At 44.7% G+C, this 17490-nt stretch overlaps 1 protein-coding gene across 1 annotated transcript in view; it reads right to left on the bottom strand.

Annotated features, from left to right (window-relative positions):
• MTUS2 (microtubule associated scaffold protein 2) overlaps window positions 1–17490 on the bottom strand; it is a 224655-nt gene that overhangs the window by 9754 nt on the left and 197411 nt on the right. Inside the window, exons 9-10 of the mRNA XM_056502483.1 lie at window positions 8539–8605; window positions 2993–3207 (exon numbers count right to left, since the gene is read on the bottom strand). Of these exons, the coding sequence (XP_056358458.1) occupies window positions 2993–3207; window positions 8539–8605 (282 nt within the window). The remainder of the gene's footprint in view (window positions 1–2992; window positions 3208–8538; window positions 8606–17490) is intronic.

Here is a 17490-nt window from a genome sequence, read left to right as displayed (position 1 = left end):
TAACTACAGTAATTTTATTCCCTACATTTAATACACTATTATCTGTGATATCTGGCAAAACAGAGGATCAACCTATTTTACATTTACAGTGAGACAGCTGTTCTGTTCATGGCACTTGACTCTAAACAGCTTTATTTGCTCACAGTTATGTAAATAATGGTAGAATTTTACTGCAGCTGGATTTGCCTTGACTGAAATAAATATTATTTCTCTGTGTTTAGTTGTCAAACATATGTATTAGGTAACCCAGCAGAAGCCAAATTTCCAACCATAATGGAGAAAACATGCTCTTAGAATGAAAGCTGGGCATTTAACATGGAATTTAAAATTATCCAAACTACTTTTCATAATAATGTGGGAGATAACTCAATGGTGAAGAACTGTTTGCAAAATAATGGGGACTCAGCCTGCTGATGTATTGCATGACAGAGCTGAGAAAGGTGGGGGGCAGATGACTCAAAGGGCTGCTAATGGGGCAAGGACTGTCACCTGGCTTTTCCCAGAGCACAGTGTGCTTGTACATGATGTCTGTAAGCTGAAGGCTCATGAGCATTGCCATGCTCTTTACCTCACCCTTGCTGGAGCCTTTATTTGTGCTCTGATTGCTTCTCAACTGAACAGCACCCCATAGGAATGATTATCCTCAATGCCAACACCCTCAGAAGGTGAAGGGGTCTCCTCTTGCTGCCACCATTCCTGGCAAGTTATTTATCTATAAAGCCAATTAAATACGTCCCAAATTGTCTACAGGGATTTTTCTGCCTTCTGTGTGTTTCATACCCACATCCCAAATGACTCTCTTTAATCTTCCAGTGTGACATCCTGTCTGCAGTTTTTCATGGCAGATAGTCAGCTTGGCACTGGGAAGCAGCTCTCTTGGATGCTCATAACTTACTTAACACAAGTCATGTGTATTTCTGACTATGGAAAGTACTTCAGGTGAGATTTTTAAGGCTTAACAAAGTAAAATCAAAGAGGAGCTGTAGTAGAAGAAGTTCAGTAAGCTGCTGGACAAAGCAGCTTGAGCTGAGCACTTCAAGTGAGAAACACTGGCAAGACAGATCACAGCCTTTACTTTGCAATTCTGCCTTTAGCTGCAAGGAGATGTGAGAATGCACTGGCACACAAGATCATTTTGTGAGGAGTTTGGCTCTCATGCTCTGCTGCCTCCTCAGAGACAGCTGAACCTCCAAAACCTGACACAGAACAGTGTCTCCAGAAAAATAACAGCTGTCTGAGAATGAACTGAGTGGTGACTGAGCACAGCATGGAAGGTTAAACTGTAACTGGAAACCATGATAGTGGGATGAGTTTGGATAATCTTCCAAATTAGATTTATGGATAGAGAAATACATGCAGATCCATGGTCAGAAGGATTTTGCTGTTGTTATTGCCTTCAAGAATTCAAACCCCCCTCATGCACCTGGACAGCTCAAGGACAAGGCTTTTCTCATGTACAGTGTAAGAGCTCCATTTCCTTGGCCAAGAAACATTGGTGAGCAGCTTTCCAGCATGGCCTTTCAGCCTCCACTGATCCTCCACTGATCCAAGAGTGCTCAGCACAGGATGGGTATACAGCAGAGGAGGAATGCAAAGAGATAAACTGCTAAAACTCACCATGCTGACTGAACTATGAATTGAAAATGTGGGCTAAAACTCTGAGATACTGGGGTCACAGCTGCACTTTCAAAGCCATGGAGAGGAATGTTTGTGCAATTTTCAGTCATCAGGGAACACAGAGCTCTAGAGCAAACCAAGAACTATTTGCCCCACAAAGAGGAAGATGTGTTTCCATTGCTCCTCTGTGATGACGAATAGAGTCACAACAGATGAAAACATGATAAAAATAAGCACTCTTCTAGTCAAGTCCTACAGTGACTTTGAACAGCTTTCTTGCACTGATCACCTTGAGAGGAGAAGAACCAACATCTGTTCTTGTGGTCCTGAGAGCTTGCAGAAAGACTTCAAAGAGTTGCAGAGCTAAGGTATAAGCTATATCAGCAAAAAATGAACAAATTCCTTCACAAATGCTGATTTTGGGTGATCCAGGAGAGGTAAGGCTTTGCAGCTAGAGTTAACATCTTCTACCAGGCAGACTGACACAGTGACACAGTGAAAGGGAAAAGAATGTCAGGGCTTTTGGGAACACAGGAAAGATTGCCAAAGCTTTTGGGAACATGAGCCCTCCTACATAACAGAAAGAAAAGCTGAAGTTTTGAAGGGCATTGCAAGAAAACCAACTTGAATAAACTGAAATGAGAACCAAAGACATGCCTCAGTGTGGGTTTTAACCATTTACAGAGAAATATTTTGAAAAATCTGATTCAGAACATGAAAACCTATTTGACAGCACCTTCTAATACATCTTTAGAAATCAATTCATTAACAGAAATAGGTAGTTTGTCCAGGACAAAACAGCCCAGCTGCATTGAGTTACAGTGTTTGTTCTGACAAAACCAGACAAAAGTAGCTGCTTGTGAGAATACTCCTGCCTACACACAGAAAGCAAACAAGGAGCAGCACTTGGGAGGCACAGTCCAAGAGATGAGACTGGATGGTGGGGCAGCAGTCAGGGAGTGTATCAAGTGCTTGGTGTTTAGCTGCACGTGTGCATGGGTGCTATCCCTTCACTGTACTGCCCTTTAACTAGCAAACACCAATGGGCTGGCTCTGCTGGCCTTACTGTGTGGAACAGGTTCTTATAACCCCTGGTTTTTGACTAAAATAGGTGGGGTGAGGAGCAAGTATGGGTGGGCGGCAGAGCTAATTTTATTGTAAAACATCAGCAAGCATGGCAATGTAATAATAGACTAGTGTGTAGAGAAAACAGTAGAACTAATGGGGAGACAGAGCAGTAAAGATATTCAGGATTACATTTTTCCACTCATAACTCGTTACCAGTGTCTCAGGCTGGAGTGCTCAGTACATTTAATGACAGAACCCGCTCGGCTCCAGCACGGCCTGCCGTTCCCAGGCAGCAGGGGAGGCTGACCTGATCCTGGTGCTGCCGCCTGGCTTGCTCCAGCTGCAGCCGGTGCTGCTCCTGCAGGCTGTCCCTGCGGGCGCTGTGCTCCTGCTGCAGCCGCAGCTCCAGCGCCCGCAGCTCCCCCTGCTGCTGCCGCCGCAGCCGCTCCCCCTCCTGCTGCCAGCGCCGCTCCAGCGCCTCCTTCTCGCCCTGCAGCTGCTTCCATCTCGCCGTGTTCAGCTCTGTGGGGACAAGGACACAGTGCTGGCGCTGCCCGGCACCAGGCAGGGGCATGGGAACTGTCTGCGGAGCCATGAGCTCGGCCCTTCTCTCCCACTGTCACACAAGGGATATCATTGACCACTTGACCAGAAGGATTTGGATCTCATACATCCCATTTTGGAGCTGCTCATCCCATAAACCTGCCTCCAGCACCAGCAAGGACCATTCAAATCCATTCATGCACACTTGCTTAAAATATTTTTGTATTCAAACCACTATCCTGTGTGCTTCGTGGCATCAGAGAGTACAATGAAAGGCTGACACTAAAGGCAATCAGAAACTGAAATTTTTACTCTAGTGAACTAACCCAGTGATTATTTCTCAGAATTCACACCACCATGTCCCAACAGCTCATCAAGTCAAGGAAAATCAGTCCATTTTCCCATTTGGTTCCTTACTTTTACTGTCCCCTGGGTCCCAGGAAAGCAACGTCACAAACATTATGTCCTCAACCTTTTGCTTTGCTAAACAGCATTTGCAAAAAATCCAGATATTGAAGACTTGATGCAAGCTGGACAAGATCAGCCAGACTACATTCACAGAGGAAGCTTGTCCACTTTTAAAGATCTAACAGGTAAGAAGTGATTAAAGTCATCATGAGCATAACATTCAGAATACTAGAGAAGGAGAAATGGGTTTCTAATGACACTGCTAGATCTTCTTTCTGATTTAAACCCATAGCTGATTTAGAAAGATGATCAGGTTTTTGAACAAACTGACTGCATATTTATCCTTCCCTTGGCCTTCAAAATGCAGTTGCCATGCACAGGCCTGTATGGCACTGTAAATCAGAGAATTAGGAGCAGCTGTGTCCCTGCTGAATGCTTCAAACCCACATTTATCCTGTGACAACATATTTGTTCAATATCTGTATCATCCTGCGTCTTCCTGCTATGGTGTCAGACTGTGCTCATTTTTCCCAGGATAGTGACAATTTGTCCAAGTTACCAGTGCTGTCCCCACAGCTCATGTTAGGTACACCCATGCCAAGGTAGTTTGGACACCCAAGCTAACCATTCCCTTCCCCACACAGCTATTTTTCACCCTATTTAGAGCTCTGCTTCCACACCTGCTGGACACCAATATCCAGACTTGCTCAGTATGTCCAGACAGATAAACACTATTGGGCTCCTGTTCTGGTCCTGGTATTTTCTGGAGCACTGTGAGGGACTTGTCCCTGTCAAGCTCTCTGCTCCTTACAGAAAGAGAGTGAGTTTAGCACCTCAGTGGCAGCACACAGAAAGCTTTCCCACTTGCCTTATATCCAGAATGGAATGGTACATTAGCTGGAATGTCTTGTCTCCTGGCAGTCTGGATAATAGCTCTAAGCCCTCTCTCTTGCTTTTTTCTTTTTTATTATCTTTGGCATGTAAAGTGATCCCAGAGCAGGAGGGGCTATGCTTGCAGCTCTGCCTTCAGCAGAATTCAAACTTACTCAAGCTTTAAATAGGAGATGTAATGAACCCCATCTCTCTCCTGCCTCTCTAATGAGATTACCCAGCACACAGGGAGGGCTGGGCAATGGAACAATGTGCTCTAACCAAAAGAAAGTCCATCTGAAACACATCCTGTAATCTGAAATACAAGACTATGCACAAATCACACCCTTATGCAGGTGCTAAATGGAGGGAAGAGGGAAGCAGGGAAAGTGAGCTTGCATGGCTTGTTTCCCATACACCCAACAATGCTACTGGAAGCAGAAAATGAGGCAATTTGCCCCATACAGAATATTAAACATCTGGGCTGACCTTCCTTCCCCCAGCTCACACAGCCAGAGCCACAGTGCAGTCCCCAGCCCTGGCACGTGGCATTCAGGAGTGCAGCTCCTCTGGGAACTGGGGGCTGGTGTCTTTTGGCCTGACAGAGGGACTGCTTCTTTCTGACACCAGAAATGGGCTCTTCTTCCTGACCCTCACCCCCAAATCACAGACAAATCACAGCCACCACACTCAGATTAAGTCTCCTCTGACTGGGAGGCACATCCAGGAGGAGATGGCACAAAGGATTTGGTTTTCTTGAGAACACAGCTAACACAAATTCTTGACTTGACATCTCATCACTTTTCCTTCATCTAGGTTTTTTATGCATCTCCACACCTCCTCTCAACACACTTCATGTCATTGGTCTGACAGTAAAGGAGCAGGTAATTTTGACATTGAATTTCCACTAGTTTGAAGGGAAAGAGCTGGTATTCCAAACCTCTTTATTGCAAGTGTTGCAGCTGAAAAGTGCTTATATTTATAATTTATAAAGATTGGTGTCTTGAGTGTAGAACGATTGCTTGTCATGTTTTCCTAGCCTTGCTGTTTCTAGCAAAATACATAAGCAAACCTTATTGCTTTAAATAACAAGTCCCTCAGTGTTTATAGAGGCCAAGATTCCTCCCCAGGACTGGGAAGAGAGAATCACTTTCCTATTTCACCCATGCTGGTTTCAGATGCAGTGTGATACTTCCACAGCAGTGCTGGGGGTAAAAGTGGACAGTGTTGCCTGAACCTCAATATTTTGCCTGGCTCCAGAGGGATGCAGGTTTCCCTAAGTTATTTTTACACATGGTCCATTGCTGCTATTGCTTAAGCAATGGTTTTATTTACCACAAGAATTTTCCTTAAACATATATTCCTGATTTTCTGAACAGTGGGTTCCCTGTTGCAGTTTCATTGCTTAGCATAGCAGAATCCTGTAGTTTCTGTTGAAATTAAAGACTGCATGCTGTGATTACCAAGCACATTCGGCGCCCAAGTTATAACTCTGAATTTCAGCTATTGCCTAAACAACTAAATGTTGGACTCACTGCCTGTATCAAACCTGGCTAGTCCACACTTGTTTTACTGATTCATTCAGGCATTTGCATCAGTGAGTCTGACATGGTGAATTTACACATGAGAAATCAGGAATTTCTGACCAACACCCATGCTGTTTAACTGGACTGGTTATTAATCAAAAACTACTTATTAAAGTGATAGAGACAAGTCATAACTACAGCTTGGTTGCAGTCAAAATAACATGCTCTGATTTTCCCTGAATTCCTTCAGAGAATCACCCAAGATTGCTGCTGTCAAACAAAGGACTGTTTCATTCTTTGCATAAATCATGTATGATACTGTACAACACACTGATTCACCTTATGATGAGACCAAAATAATCCTCCTATAGCACAGGTGGGCTGCTTGTCTCCAGTGCACCCTCATGTCTCCAGTTATAACCTCAACTTGGGGAGACTCTAAAGAACTGCTCTGATGAGAAAAGCTCTCATGAACATGGCATTTACATTTCACCTTGTCCACAGTTTTAAAACACTGGCTGTTTCAGAAAATTAAGTTTTAAAGGAAAAAGGAAAACAGACTGTGCAGCAATGTTTTACTTATGCAAAGAAGCACAGTCATTTACCTTCCATAGGTAAATGATATATACTAGGATTTTTATTGCTGATGAATTATTTCACATTCTGCTGAAGTGCAATACCTGCACATGTTCATCTTTCTGTTCATCCCTACTGGGAGTGCATCTGGCTGGCCATGTTGCATCTCAGGGTTGCACAGAGAGGATTACCTCCACCAGGCAGGTGAGCAGCCACCTGTGTCACCCACAGACAGCCTCTGCTCAGCATCTCCATGTCTTCCAGAGTCATGGGAAGAGGAGGTGGCCTGTAATGACTCCTCTCCATCACACATGCCCACAGGACCACTGAGGAAAGGACTCTCACACCAGCTTTTCCCTTTCTGAGGAAGAAAGCCCATACACATCTACAGCTTACCTCCCTTCTGAAGCAGTACAGCTCAGGCTGCTTTTCTGGGGTGTGTGTGGTTCTTACCAAAACTGTCCCCACATATGCCACCAGGACTCAGCTTTGTGCAGAGCAGTCTGTTGCTGCATGTGCAAGGACAATGGCAATGGCAGCAGAGCAGTGATCTGTTACTGAGCATGCTGCTCTGTGACCCCAAACAGACACAGTTATACCCTTGGCAAAGTTCTCTTCTCCAGCAAAACCACTGGGATTTGTATTCACTTCAGCTGTACATGGTGTAAAAGGAAGCAGAGCTCTTTATCTCCAGCACTGAACCTCTCCCTCCTTCCCATGGCACTGCCACTTAAAAAAGCACTCACCAAAACGAGCAACCCCCACCTGCTAGGTTGAGGCAGGGCTTTCAAATGACAAGTGGCTATTGAACTGAGAACTTCAGTGTGCCCTGCCTGAGGAAAGCACCAGTGGCAACAACTCTTCTGTAAGAGCTGTAGAGATGCAGAGGATGGAGGAAGGCAGGCATCAGGGAATAAGTGGAAACCTGTTTTGCTATTGCTGCAGTATACATTGGCCATGGGGACAATAAAGATTTCTATGAAATGGCAATCAGCCAAATAATTTCAGAGGGGTGAAGCAGGGAGCAAAAAATGCTGGGCATCAGAAAAGGGCTGTGCTCAGCTTTTCTGAAGTGGGCTGTCATGGGCAAGGTGAAGGCAAAGCACAGGGAGGACCTGCAGCTCTGCCCATCCCACAGGGGTTTGGCCTGAGCCTACCTTTGCTGGCCATGTCATGCTCTGGCCACATGACACAATCTGTGCTTAATGTGTGACCCAAGAACTGGGCTCCCACATGCAAGGAAAGCTGAGAGGTCCCTCCTATTCACAGCTCCAGTCATCAGTGGCTCCAACACCTTTTGGTATCCCTAATGCAGTGGTCCTGCTCTTCATTTGCCCTGGGGCAGATGAACCCAACATCACACTCATTCTGGAGAGATTTAAGCCCAGAAGAACTCAGCCTGTTGGCTGAAGCCAGAGCAAAAGCCCATCTTCTTTCTCAGGAGTGGCAGTATCTTTACACTCTCTCCTGTCTAGATCAGAAACTGAAAAGGAAAAGAGCATGCAGGTGTACAGGGAATACACAGACCAAATGGGATGCATTGCTTCTTCTGTCTTTCAAGAGGCCTCAGAGATATTAACACACAAATTCTGAGCTTGGTGTCCTTTGGTTTGTAGCTGAACTGCAAAGCACAGCAATGTTCATAAGCTGGTGATGAACTCCCAGTCACTGTGCACTGCAGTGGTCCCAAGCTCCCACATCTCATCACACTGTGCTTCCTCCTCAGCAGTGCTGGTGTTGGAGCACAGAAGCTATGGGTCAAAGTGAAATCAAGGCTCCCTGCAAAGTCACAAAACCCTTTGCCACTGGGCTCCAGAAAACACTTCATCACATGTATGGAGGTTCCCCAGGATCAGGTCACAGGGATTCATAACTGCTTTCATGTAAAGTGAGAAAATCACTTTGTTGTTACTTTTCTTGTACTACTTACCAACTTCCTCCCTGATCTTTGCAAGCTCGACTCCTAACTCCTTTATTTTCACAAGGGCATTTTCATTCTGTTTAAGGAAAAAGAGAGAGAAATATGTATAGAACCCAGGTTTATCCCAGATAAGCACTTTCACATGTTCATTTAGTAAAGCAGATTAGATTGATTCCTCATACTGTTTGGGTTTTTTTTTTTTTTTTTTTTTTTTAGGGTTTTAGGGGAGGGGACTGGGATTATAATGAACTCATTCAGTTTTTAAATCAAGCTTAGGAGCCACAACTCACTGGCTACAATTACCTTGTATGTCTACAGTACATGCACACACACTCACATGCACACCACAGTGCAGAGTATTTACTCCTATGTGACCAAAAAGATATCTGTATTTTTTATATAATTTTGTTGTCAGTCTGTGCACCATTTATGACTGGACTGCATGTACAAGATGAATTTATTGAAACTGTTAAACTTTTTTCATCTACTTAAGCCTGCATTAACCATATCCACCCATATTAGTATGTTCTCAGATCAAACTTACAGATTGCTGCACTCACACCATTCTATGCATGGTGAGCATTCCCATACAAACACCACCAATAACCTGATGTTCATGCCTATCTTCATATCTATTTCTGATACTTTATTTATTAGGGCTCCTTTCCTTGACTAGTCCCAAAAGAAATCTGAATATTTAAGGAGTAAAACAGATGAATTTGCTATAAGAAAATTAAAATGTATTCACATGAGCAATATTAAGGTGTTGTTACCAAAATGCAAGGATTTTGACAGCAGATATCTGACTAGTGCTGTGCAAACTGACAAACAAAATTCTTATCTCCATCCACTGGAGTCTGATTTAGTACAATAAATCCCAGCATAGCAGTTCAATCATTTGGGCACTTTAAACTGGGATGTATAATGAATCATATTAGAAAAAAAGACAAAAGAATGTACTCTGCTGGGAAGATCACTAATGATTAATAAAACTAGATCAGGTTACTATAAATATGTCCTGGGCTAGAAAAGGTCAGGGGTCCTTAAAGGACACTACAGAAAAATCATATTCAAGAGAAAAGGCAGTACAGCTGTAAATTGAATTAAAAGGAGTCCTAGAAACCAAATCTTTCTGTATTAAGCAAACAAGGCTAATAAAAATCTAGGGCACAGACAGGATTAGTTTAGCTGCAGGATACATAGCAGATAAGGTAGCAAGTCAGTTCTATATTACAAAAATGAAAGTGGAAAAAAAATTTTCATAACTTAATGTTTCTGTGTATTTTTTCTGCACCTAACTTTTAACTCTGTTAAGAGAAGTAACACAACTTTATTTCTAGTAATACCAAAATAATAGAATCTGGAATTTGAATTAATCCTTTACACATTGCCCTTTTGAGATGATTTCCACCAGATCCAAAGGACACACTTTGCAGAAAGTTTGCTGTAAATGGAGTGATAAGCTGAACAGATTTGAGAGCCTTGAAGGCTTGAGGAGACCCAGAAGATGTGGGCATCTTTCTGATTCAGTTATGGAAGAAGCCAGGAAGGCAAGGCAGTGGCTCCTCCTGGCTCCATACCCTGCTGAGTAATGCACAGGGGGCTGTGTGCCAGGACTGCAGAGTGTCCAGTCCTGGACACCTGCATTAGGCTCAGAATAACATCATCTGGCTTCTTATGGATTTCTGTTTCCTAATTAGTCAAAAATGATGGAAAAAACAAAAAAGTCCAGATAAATACAGCGTGATATATTAAAAAAGCAGATCTCTTCACACAGATTCCCAAACCAGCAGCCTTACAGGAGTGAGGTTTCCCCTTTTGGATAATACCATTGCATCTGCCCATGCAGCCTGTTTAACTCACTGGAGTCATTTTCAGAAGTGCTCTTGGCAGACTGCCAGGCCTGGTGCCCTTGAAGGCGTGTGCACAGGGATAAACTGGATGCAGGACTTGCAGATGGGAAGCACCCACTCAAATTACCAGCTCTCATTCTTTGAAACAAGCCACTCAAAGCAAGGGAGCTCTGCACAAATCATTACCAGCACCTACAGACAAGCAGAGCTCAGTGGGAGTGTTACTAGTCTCTTTACATGAAGAAAATTGGAAGTAAATAAAATCCCTACTTTTTTGGGAGAAAAAGTGTTTAAAATTTTAATCCCCCATAAGAAATACTACAGGCTCCACGTTTTACATGATGTTTTATTTTAGATAAGGTTTTTCCTACCCTTGAGGACACTTGGTGGTGGGATCCTCACCAAAAATGTGGAGAATTGCCATGGTGCCAGCTTAAACCTTCTATTCCATAACTCCAGCTCCAGCCTGGACACCATCCCACCAGGGCAGTGGGAGGCAGACCATGCTGGGGCTGTGGCTCCCAGAGCAGAGCAGCCCCTGGGGCTACCTTGGGCAGCCAGATCAGCACAGCTCAGGTGCCTGCACTGTCACTTTGCTGCTCTGCCAATACTTCTTGCATTGTGTTTTATTTTGGTCAGAGCTTCCTGTCTGCTCTTTGGGACCTCATACTTTTGTTTGCTGGGAGATCAGGTGTGCAAGGGCTGCCCTCAGTGCCAAGGTGTCAAGTAGTGCCTTGTTCTCAGAGGGTTCTTCTAGAGAAGAGTCCTTATCTTCCTCTTGTGGAACAGAAGTGAGGTGCAGTTTTGGCTGATCATCAAATCAGCCTCATGGTTTTCTGGATGTGCAGTGAGCTCACAAATCCCTGACATCTTCTGTACCTGCAGCCTGCTGTGTCAGGGTGACATGACAGGTTTGGACTGCAAATGTTCCTGTGACGCTGCAAACACGACAGCAATGCAAAACAAAAATCCCCTGCTCGTTATCATCAGTGTGGCTCCACAGATAACCAGCACTCCACTGTCAGTGTAGCCAGGGAGCTGGGAATGCCAGTGCTAAGGAAACCAAACATCACAGTACAGCAAATCTGGACCTGACTCCAGTGACTGACTTCTATCACGTTCAATGCTGAGACTCCTATACATCCACTGTCAAAACATCAAAGCACCTCAAAAATTCACAAGCACACAAGGACAACTTCCCCAAAATAAACAGATAACAAAGCAAGGCAAGAGGATGTCCCACTGGGTTAATTGGCCTTCATTAATATTTGTCTCAACAAAGTATTTGAAAGAGAAGACAGGGCAAGCAGCTGCTCTCCCAAGAGTTTCGTGTCCACTAAGGCTCAGCACATCAAAGGAGCTTGGTAGGGATTCTCTGCTAGGTCACCACTTGGAGCTGAGCATTGAGGGTGAGCATCCAAGGGCCAAATCTAACTTAGGTTTAATAAGGTTCATTGACTCTACACACCTGTTTTCAGTAGGAGAAAAGATCAGAGACCCTGTGAGCAGATTGTGCAAATATCCACCATTTCCAGTGCAGCAATTAAATGGCAAGGAAGAAAAAATACTGCTTTGATGTGATCTGGAATTCCTTTTTTTTAATGTCCAAAAATGTGAAACTAAAACAATTTGTTTTGCACAAATTAAAATGTTGTATTTACTTTTCATATACTTTTAATGAATGATAGACTGCATTACTTTTAGAAAATTGATGACAAAGCTCTTCTGTTGGCTGCATCCCAAGAAATTACTCTGATAGTGAAGTAATTTTCATAAAATAAGATTACACTCATGATGGAGATGAAGAAAAACATCTTCCTCATTCCTGAACTCTGCAATATAATGATTAAGTCTTGTGTCTGGAATATGTCCCATCTCCTCAGACAGAAAAAAAGTAGAATAAAACAGGTAGAATGATATGTTTGCCCTACTGCTCTCTTGAAGACAGTGATAACTCTTTTTCCTATGACCAGCTCTAGCACACAGGCCTCCCAATATTTCTCCTGTGAAAGGCTTGATGCTGGACAGCCTTTCAGCAAGTGAAACAAACACTGAAAATGGCACATGTGAGTTCTCCATGGACTGAGGCATGACCTACACTGGTGCAACAGCTCCAGAAAACAAGGCAGGTAATCAAACAGGTAGGCAGAGGTGTAGGAAGAAAACAGGAATTTGTACAATTAAATAACAGTGGCCAAACCTAGCAGTGTAGCTCAGAAAAAAAAAATCAGAATTTAGACAAAACTGCATGCAAGGACCTAGAGAAATAACTTGGTAGGTGACATCACAATGAGGATAAGCAAGATGCTGGTGTTATTCAAATAGATTAAGAGAGGAAGGAGTGATGAAAGCTCGTGGGCAGAGGATGAATGGGGCACTGAGCAACCTGATCTCATTGAAGATGTCCCTGCTCATTGCAGGGGTCTCAGACTAGATGAACTTTAAAGGTCCCTTCCAACCCAAACTAATCCATAATTGTGTGGTTCTATGAAAGGCTCTGCTTTAGTTGCTTGGAGCTTCAAGATGATGGGTAGACATCCTCAAGGAGACATCATCAGGAAAACAAGTGAAGATTTTACCTTGGACCAGGAATAACTGAGGGATGGGGAGGCAGATTTGAGGTTTGTCTTAGAGTCTCTCTCCTCTGAGAGCTACAGCCTAGCTGAGAGGTACTAATGAATTAGAAATACTAATTAAGCAAACCTCCAGGTACTTTTAGCAATAGGTAAGTAATAGAAGGTCCATCACAGAAATAGAAATGGGTCAGATCAGGCAAGGAACGTCAGAAAATTGCTCAGACCCACAAAGGAAGTCAGCAGCAGCTAGGAAGCAAACATGGGAGACTGGAGTTACCTTCCCCAATTTACATGCCTCTCCACCCTGCCAACTTGTTTGCTTATACTCTAAGATCCGAATGTATGTACATTGTCTCCACTGTATAAACACTTCCCAGCTCCCCACAGTATCTCCTAAAAACTCTGCACACAGATGCTCTGTGGCACTTGTTATTAAAACTGCTCCTCCAGAACAGCTGTCTTCTACACAGAGCTTTCAGAATACTAAAAAAAAAAAAAAAAAAAAAAAAAATCCCTGACCTGTAAATGGTGCTTAGTCACTGCTGTGCTGTATTCAGACTTCCCTGTGGCAAGGTATTATATTATAATTGGAAAGAGAATCATATACATTGGGAATTCTATTGTACCAATAAATATTTCAGATGATACTTGTAGAAGCAATAACTGAATCCCACTGCTGATATTCACTGCAGCTGATATTCAAAATTACCAAGTCTTCCTTTAAAGAGGTGTTTTAACACTGCTGTTCAATCATGCTGGTTGTCAGGTAATCCTTCCTCATAACACCCTTTAGATTAAAGTTTACAAACATTTAGATATTCCACCATGACTGCACCATGCCAAGTTTTATATTAACCCACACATTTTTTCTTAACCTGGTTAGTGGCATATCTTAAGCTATATTTGAACTGCTATTAGGTAAATGGGAGACACTATCAGTTTTTCCATTTAGCAGAGTTATATGAATATATCATAAAGCCAAGCTCTAACAGAATACACTGCACAAACGTATTTCTGCCAAGATATTTTCTATTAAGCAAATTAAATGCATATATTCATTCTCTCACTCTTTTGTACATAAAGCCCAGGCAAATGTCCAGAAGAATAATGGGAAAAGCTATGTGTTCAAAGTGTCACACAACTTCTCTTGCACATGCTCTTTTCCTGCTGCCTGTACTTACTTCTGCACTGACATTTCTTTCATGACCCATTTTGGTGCCTAGGAATGTGTTTGCTTTAGATTCACACAAACATAAGAAAACAGGTAGTTTTGTCTTGATTCGCTTCTCCTAGACTGAATGATCATTCCTCTGTTGGAGATGTAAAACTTTAGGACAGCTAGAGGCTGATAATCTCTCTTCAAACTTTAAAACTCTCTGCAAGTTTCCTTTATAACTTGTACTCCACATGGCTATTAAAAATGCAAGACAAGCAGAGCAAAATATCAAACCGACTGTTGCTGCAGAAGATGCCAGCAGTCCCTCCTTGTTTCACGAGCATCCAACCCTTCCATTTAGACTGCAGGATAAACTTACGTAAGGCACTGCAGAGCACGAGAAAGCGACACTTAGAGCTGTCCCTGGCGAAGGGGAGACCAGCACACCGCAAACCAGCCGAGCATCGCTCCCCTCCCCGCCACCCGGGAAGCGCATCCGCCACCGACCCCAGCCAGAAGCAGCAGCACAGGCTCTATCACAGCTACCGTCCTTCCCTTTCCCTGAAGGATAAAAAAAAAAAACAAAAGAGGCAAAAGTACCGTCTCGTCCTCGCACAGAGAGGGGGGCAAACAGGTGGAGCAGCACTTGCCCATGCTGGCAGGACCGACGGCGGCCGGACCGCCGCCAGCCTGGCCCGGAGCCGCAGGATGGTGACACTGTCACACAGGGATGTCGCATCCCCGCGACACCGGCCAAGGGGACCTGTCAGCCCGGTGCCTGCCGGGGCGCCGGGGGATGCGGGGAAGGGAGCGGGGAAGGGTCGGTGCCGGGGGCGGGCGGCTGCGGAGCCCGGCGGGCTCGCCCCGGCCAGCGCTGCCCGCTCCGCTCCCGAAAAAGGCTCCTCCGGCTGGCGAAGGCTGGCCCGCGGCAGGGCACGGCCCGCAGCGCCATCGCAGGGAAGCGCCGGGGCGGGCGGCCGCCGGGACGGGGCTGGAAACTTCGCAGCGACAGCCCCTAAGGCTGAAATCCGAGACCGAGCCTGGGCTCCAGCCGGACGGAGCCGCGGGCTCTCTTCTCCGTGCCGCATCCGCAGCCGCCCATCTCCGCCGTGCCCGTCCTCCGATGGGCTGAGCGTGTCCCGGCTGCTGTCCCGCAGCGCTCCCAAATCCGCTCCGGGGGTGCCGCGCTGGGTCCCTGCCGGCGGCCGGGAGGGCTCTGCGGCTGGGCACGGCTGTCCCCGGTCCTGCGCGGCTCTGCGCGGCTCTGCTCCATCCTGAGCGGCTCTGCTCCATCCTGCGCGGCTCTGCTCGGCTCTGCTCCATCCTGAGCGGCTCTGCTCCATCCTGAGAGGCTCTGCTCCATCCTGTCCGGCTCTGCTCCATCCTGCGCGGCTCTGCGCGCCTCTGTTCCATCCTGTCCGGCTCTGCTCTATCCTGCGCGGCTCTGCTCCATCCTGTGCGGCTCTGCGCGGTGCTGCTCCATCCTGCGCCGGTCTGCGCCGCTCTGCTCCATCCTGCGCGGCTCTGCTCCATCCTGCGCTGCTCTGCTCCATCCTGTGCGGCTCTGCTCCATCCTGTCCGCCTCTGCTCCATCCTGCGCGGCTCTGCTCCATCCTGCGCTGCTCTGCTCCATCCTGTGCGGTTCGTGCGGGATGTCCCCCATCTGCCGGGTGTCCCCCAGCCTCCCGAGACGCTCTAACGTCCCTGAAAGTATTTTCCCTGAAATCCTTTATTTAAATCGTAAGGACGATCAACACTCGCTGGACCCCGGTGTCTCCTTGTAATGGCAAAAACAGATCTCTGCAACGTACCCAGAGACTTTTGTAATGCTCAAGCTCTGGCGTGATTTTTGGGCCATGTGTATATGTATTTGCGTCTATCACCTCACCCTACCCTGCATATACACACGGGTGTGCTCAGTATGTCCAGTCTGTATCAGTTTTCCCACTGGGAACACACTTTCTTGGCCAGACCCAGGACATGGAGCTGCAGCAGCCTCATTTCTCCTGGGCTGTCACCTTTGGCATGACATATTTTCCTCTAACAATTTACATTAAAGGCAAAGCTGGGAAAAGGCAAAAGAGTTCAATGATTCACTCCCAAGGTGGTATTTGTGCTGTGTCCACTGTGTAAACCTGAAACCCACTATTTTCCTGAAAGCCAAATCACTACCAAACATACAGAAAAATGGCATTGCCCTTACTGCTGAACAGCTCTGCCTTCTGCTGGGAAAGATGCTCAGGTCTGTGCTTCTCTGGACAGGTGTTTTTGTTAAAATGCATCTTCTACTGTGACTGGTGATGCAAAAAGTGATTTTAAAACTAGTAGGAACCAACAAGAATGTCCAACAAAACTGTGTTAAATTGTATTTAAATTCCAGGTAACTTCGGTTTGTGTCAATTTCTTTTTCTCTCCCTCGCTCTTCCTCAGCCCTGCCAGGACTCCAATTAAAGTTTTAGAATATCACAGTCAAGTAATTAAAAAAAACAACAAAGCAAACAACAGAGAAACCCTACCTAAAAAACAAAATAAACAAAACACCAAACCCAAACACCAACCCAAATTTAAAATTGCACTCCAAATACATGTCTTTTAACATTTGCATTCAAGACCTTTCTTTACAGCATCCTAAAATTAATTTGGTTGGCTACTGAACAGCTACAGAGTAGAGGTAAAAAAGACTTCCTTGTATAGTGAAATAATTTCATCCTCACTGTAGGAGCTTCGTTTTTTTGCCACACAGCCTGAAGTCTGTAATTTGGATCTTTTACAGTCCAAATCCCCACTGGAAACTTTCTAACTGCCATAGAAAAAACCTACATAACCACTTGTAGACACATTACCATGGCCATTTCTCTGAGCTGTATTTAGATTTTTAGATTCAGTCTGAGTGTCAGGCAGGGGAAATAAAGCCCAGTCATTATTCCTTTTGTTATGCTTCTAAAATGAAGTACTCATCTTCATCAACTGCTTTGCTGAGAATGGGGGATTTGCTGTTTGCATGTGATTATAAATCTAAGGTAAAGATTAGCTAGCAAGGTCTACACTTGACTTTAGAACCACTTAAGCACTAAACTAGAAGAGAAAATATTAAAGTGAAACTTAAATTAGGCAGAAATTATCTGTTGTCCTTCTGCCAAGGGTGAATTGAGGTTGATTGATAAGGGATAAGGATGTGCTTGGGAGAGCTGCTGGGCTCTTTGGTCAGCTTAGATCCTTTTGGAGAAAATGAGACCAAACTCAGTTTGAATTAAACCTCATCTTTTAGGTGAAGCATTAAGGTGAGAAAAGACTAAAGTTAAGAAAGCAAATGGAAAATAGAAACTATTTGAAAGAGCAGTTCCTCAGTCAAATGCACAAATGAGGAGAATGAAGA

This window comes from Oenanthe melanoleuca, chromosome 1, assembly GCF_029582105.1.
Source record: "Oenanthe melanoleuca isolate GR-GAL-2019-014 chromosome 1, OMel1.0, whole genome shotgun sequence".
NCBI lineage: Eukaryota > Metazoa > Chordata > Aves > Passeriformes > Muscicapidae > Oenanthe > Oenanthe melanoleuca.
The sequence above is the reverse complement of the archived record's forward strand: the minus strand, read 5'-3'. Positions and strand labels throughout refer to the sequence as shown.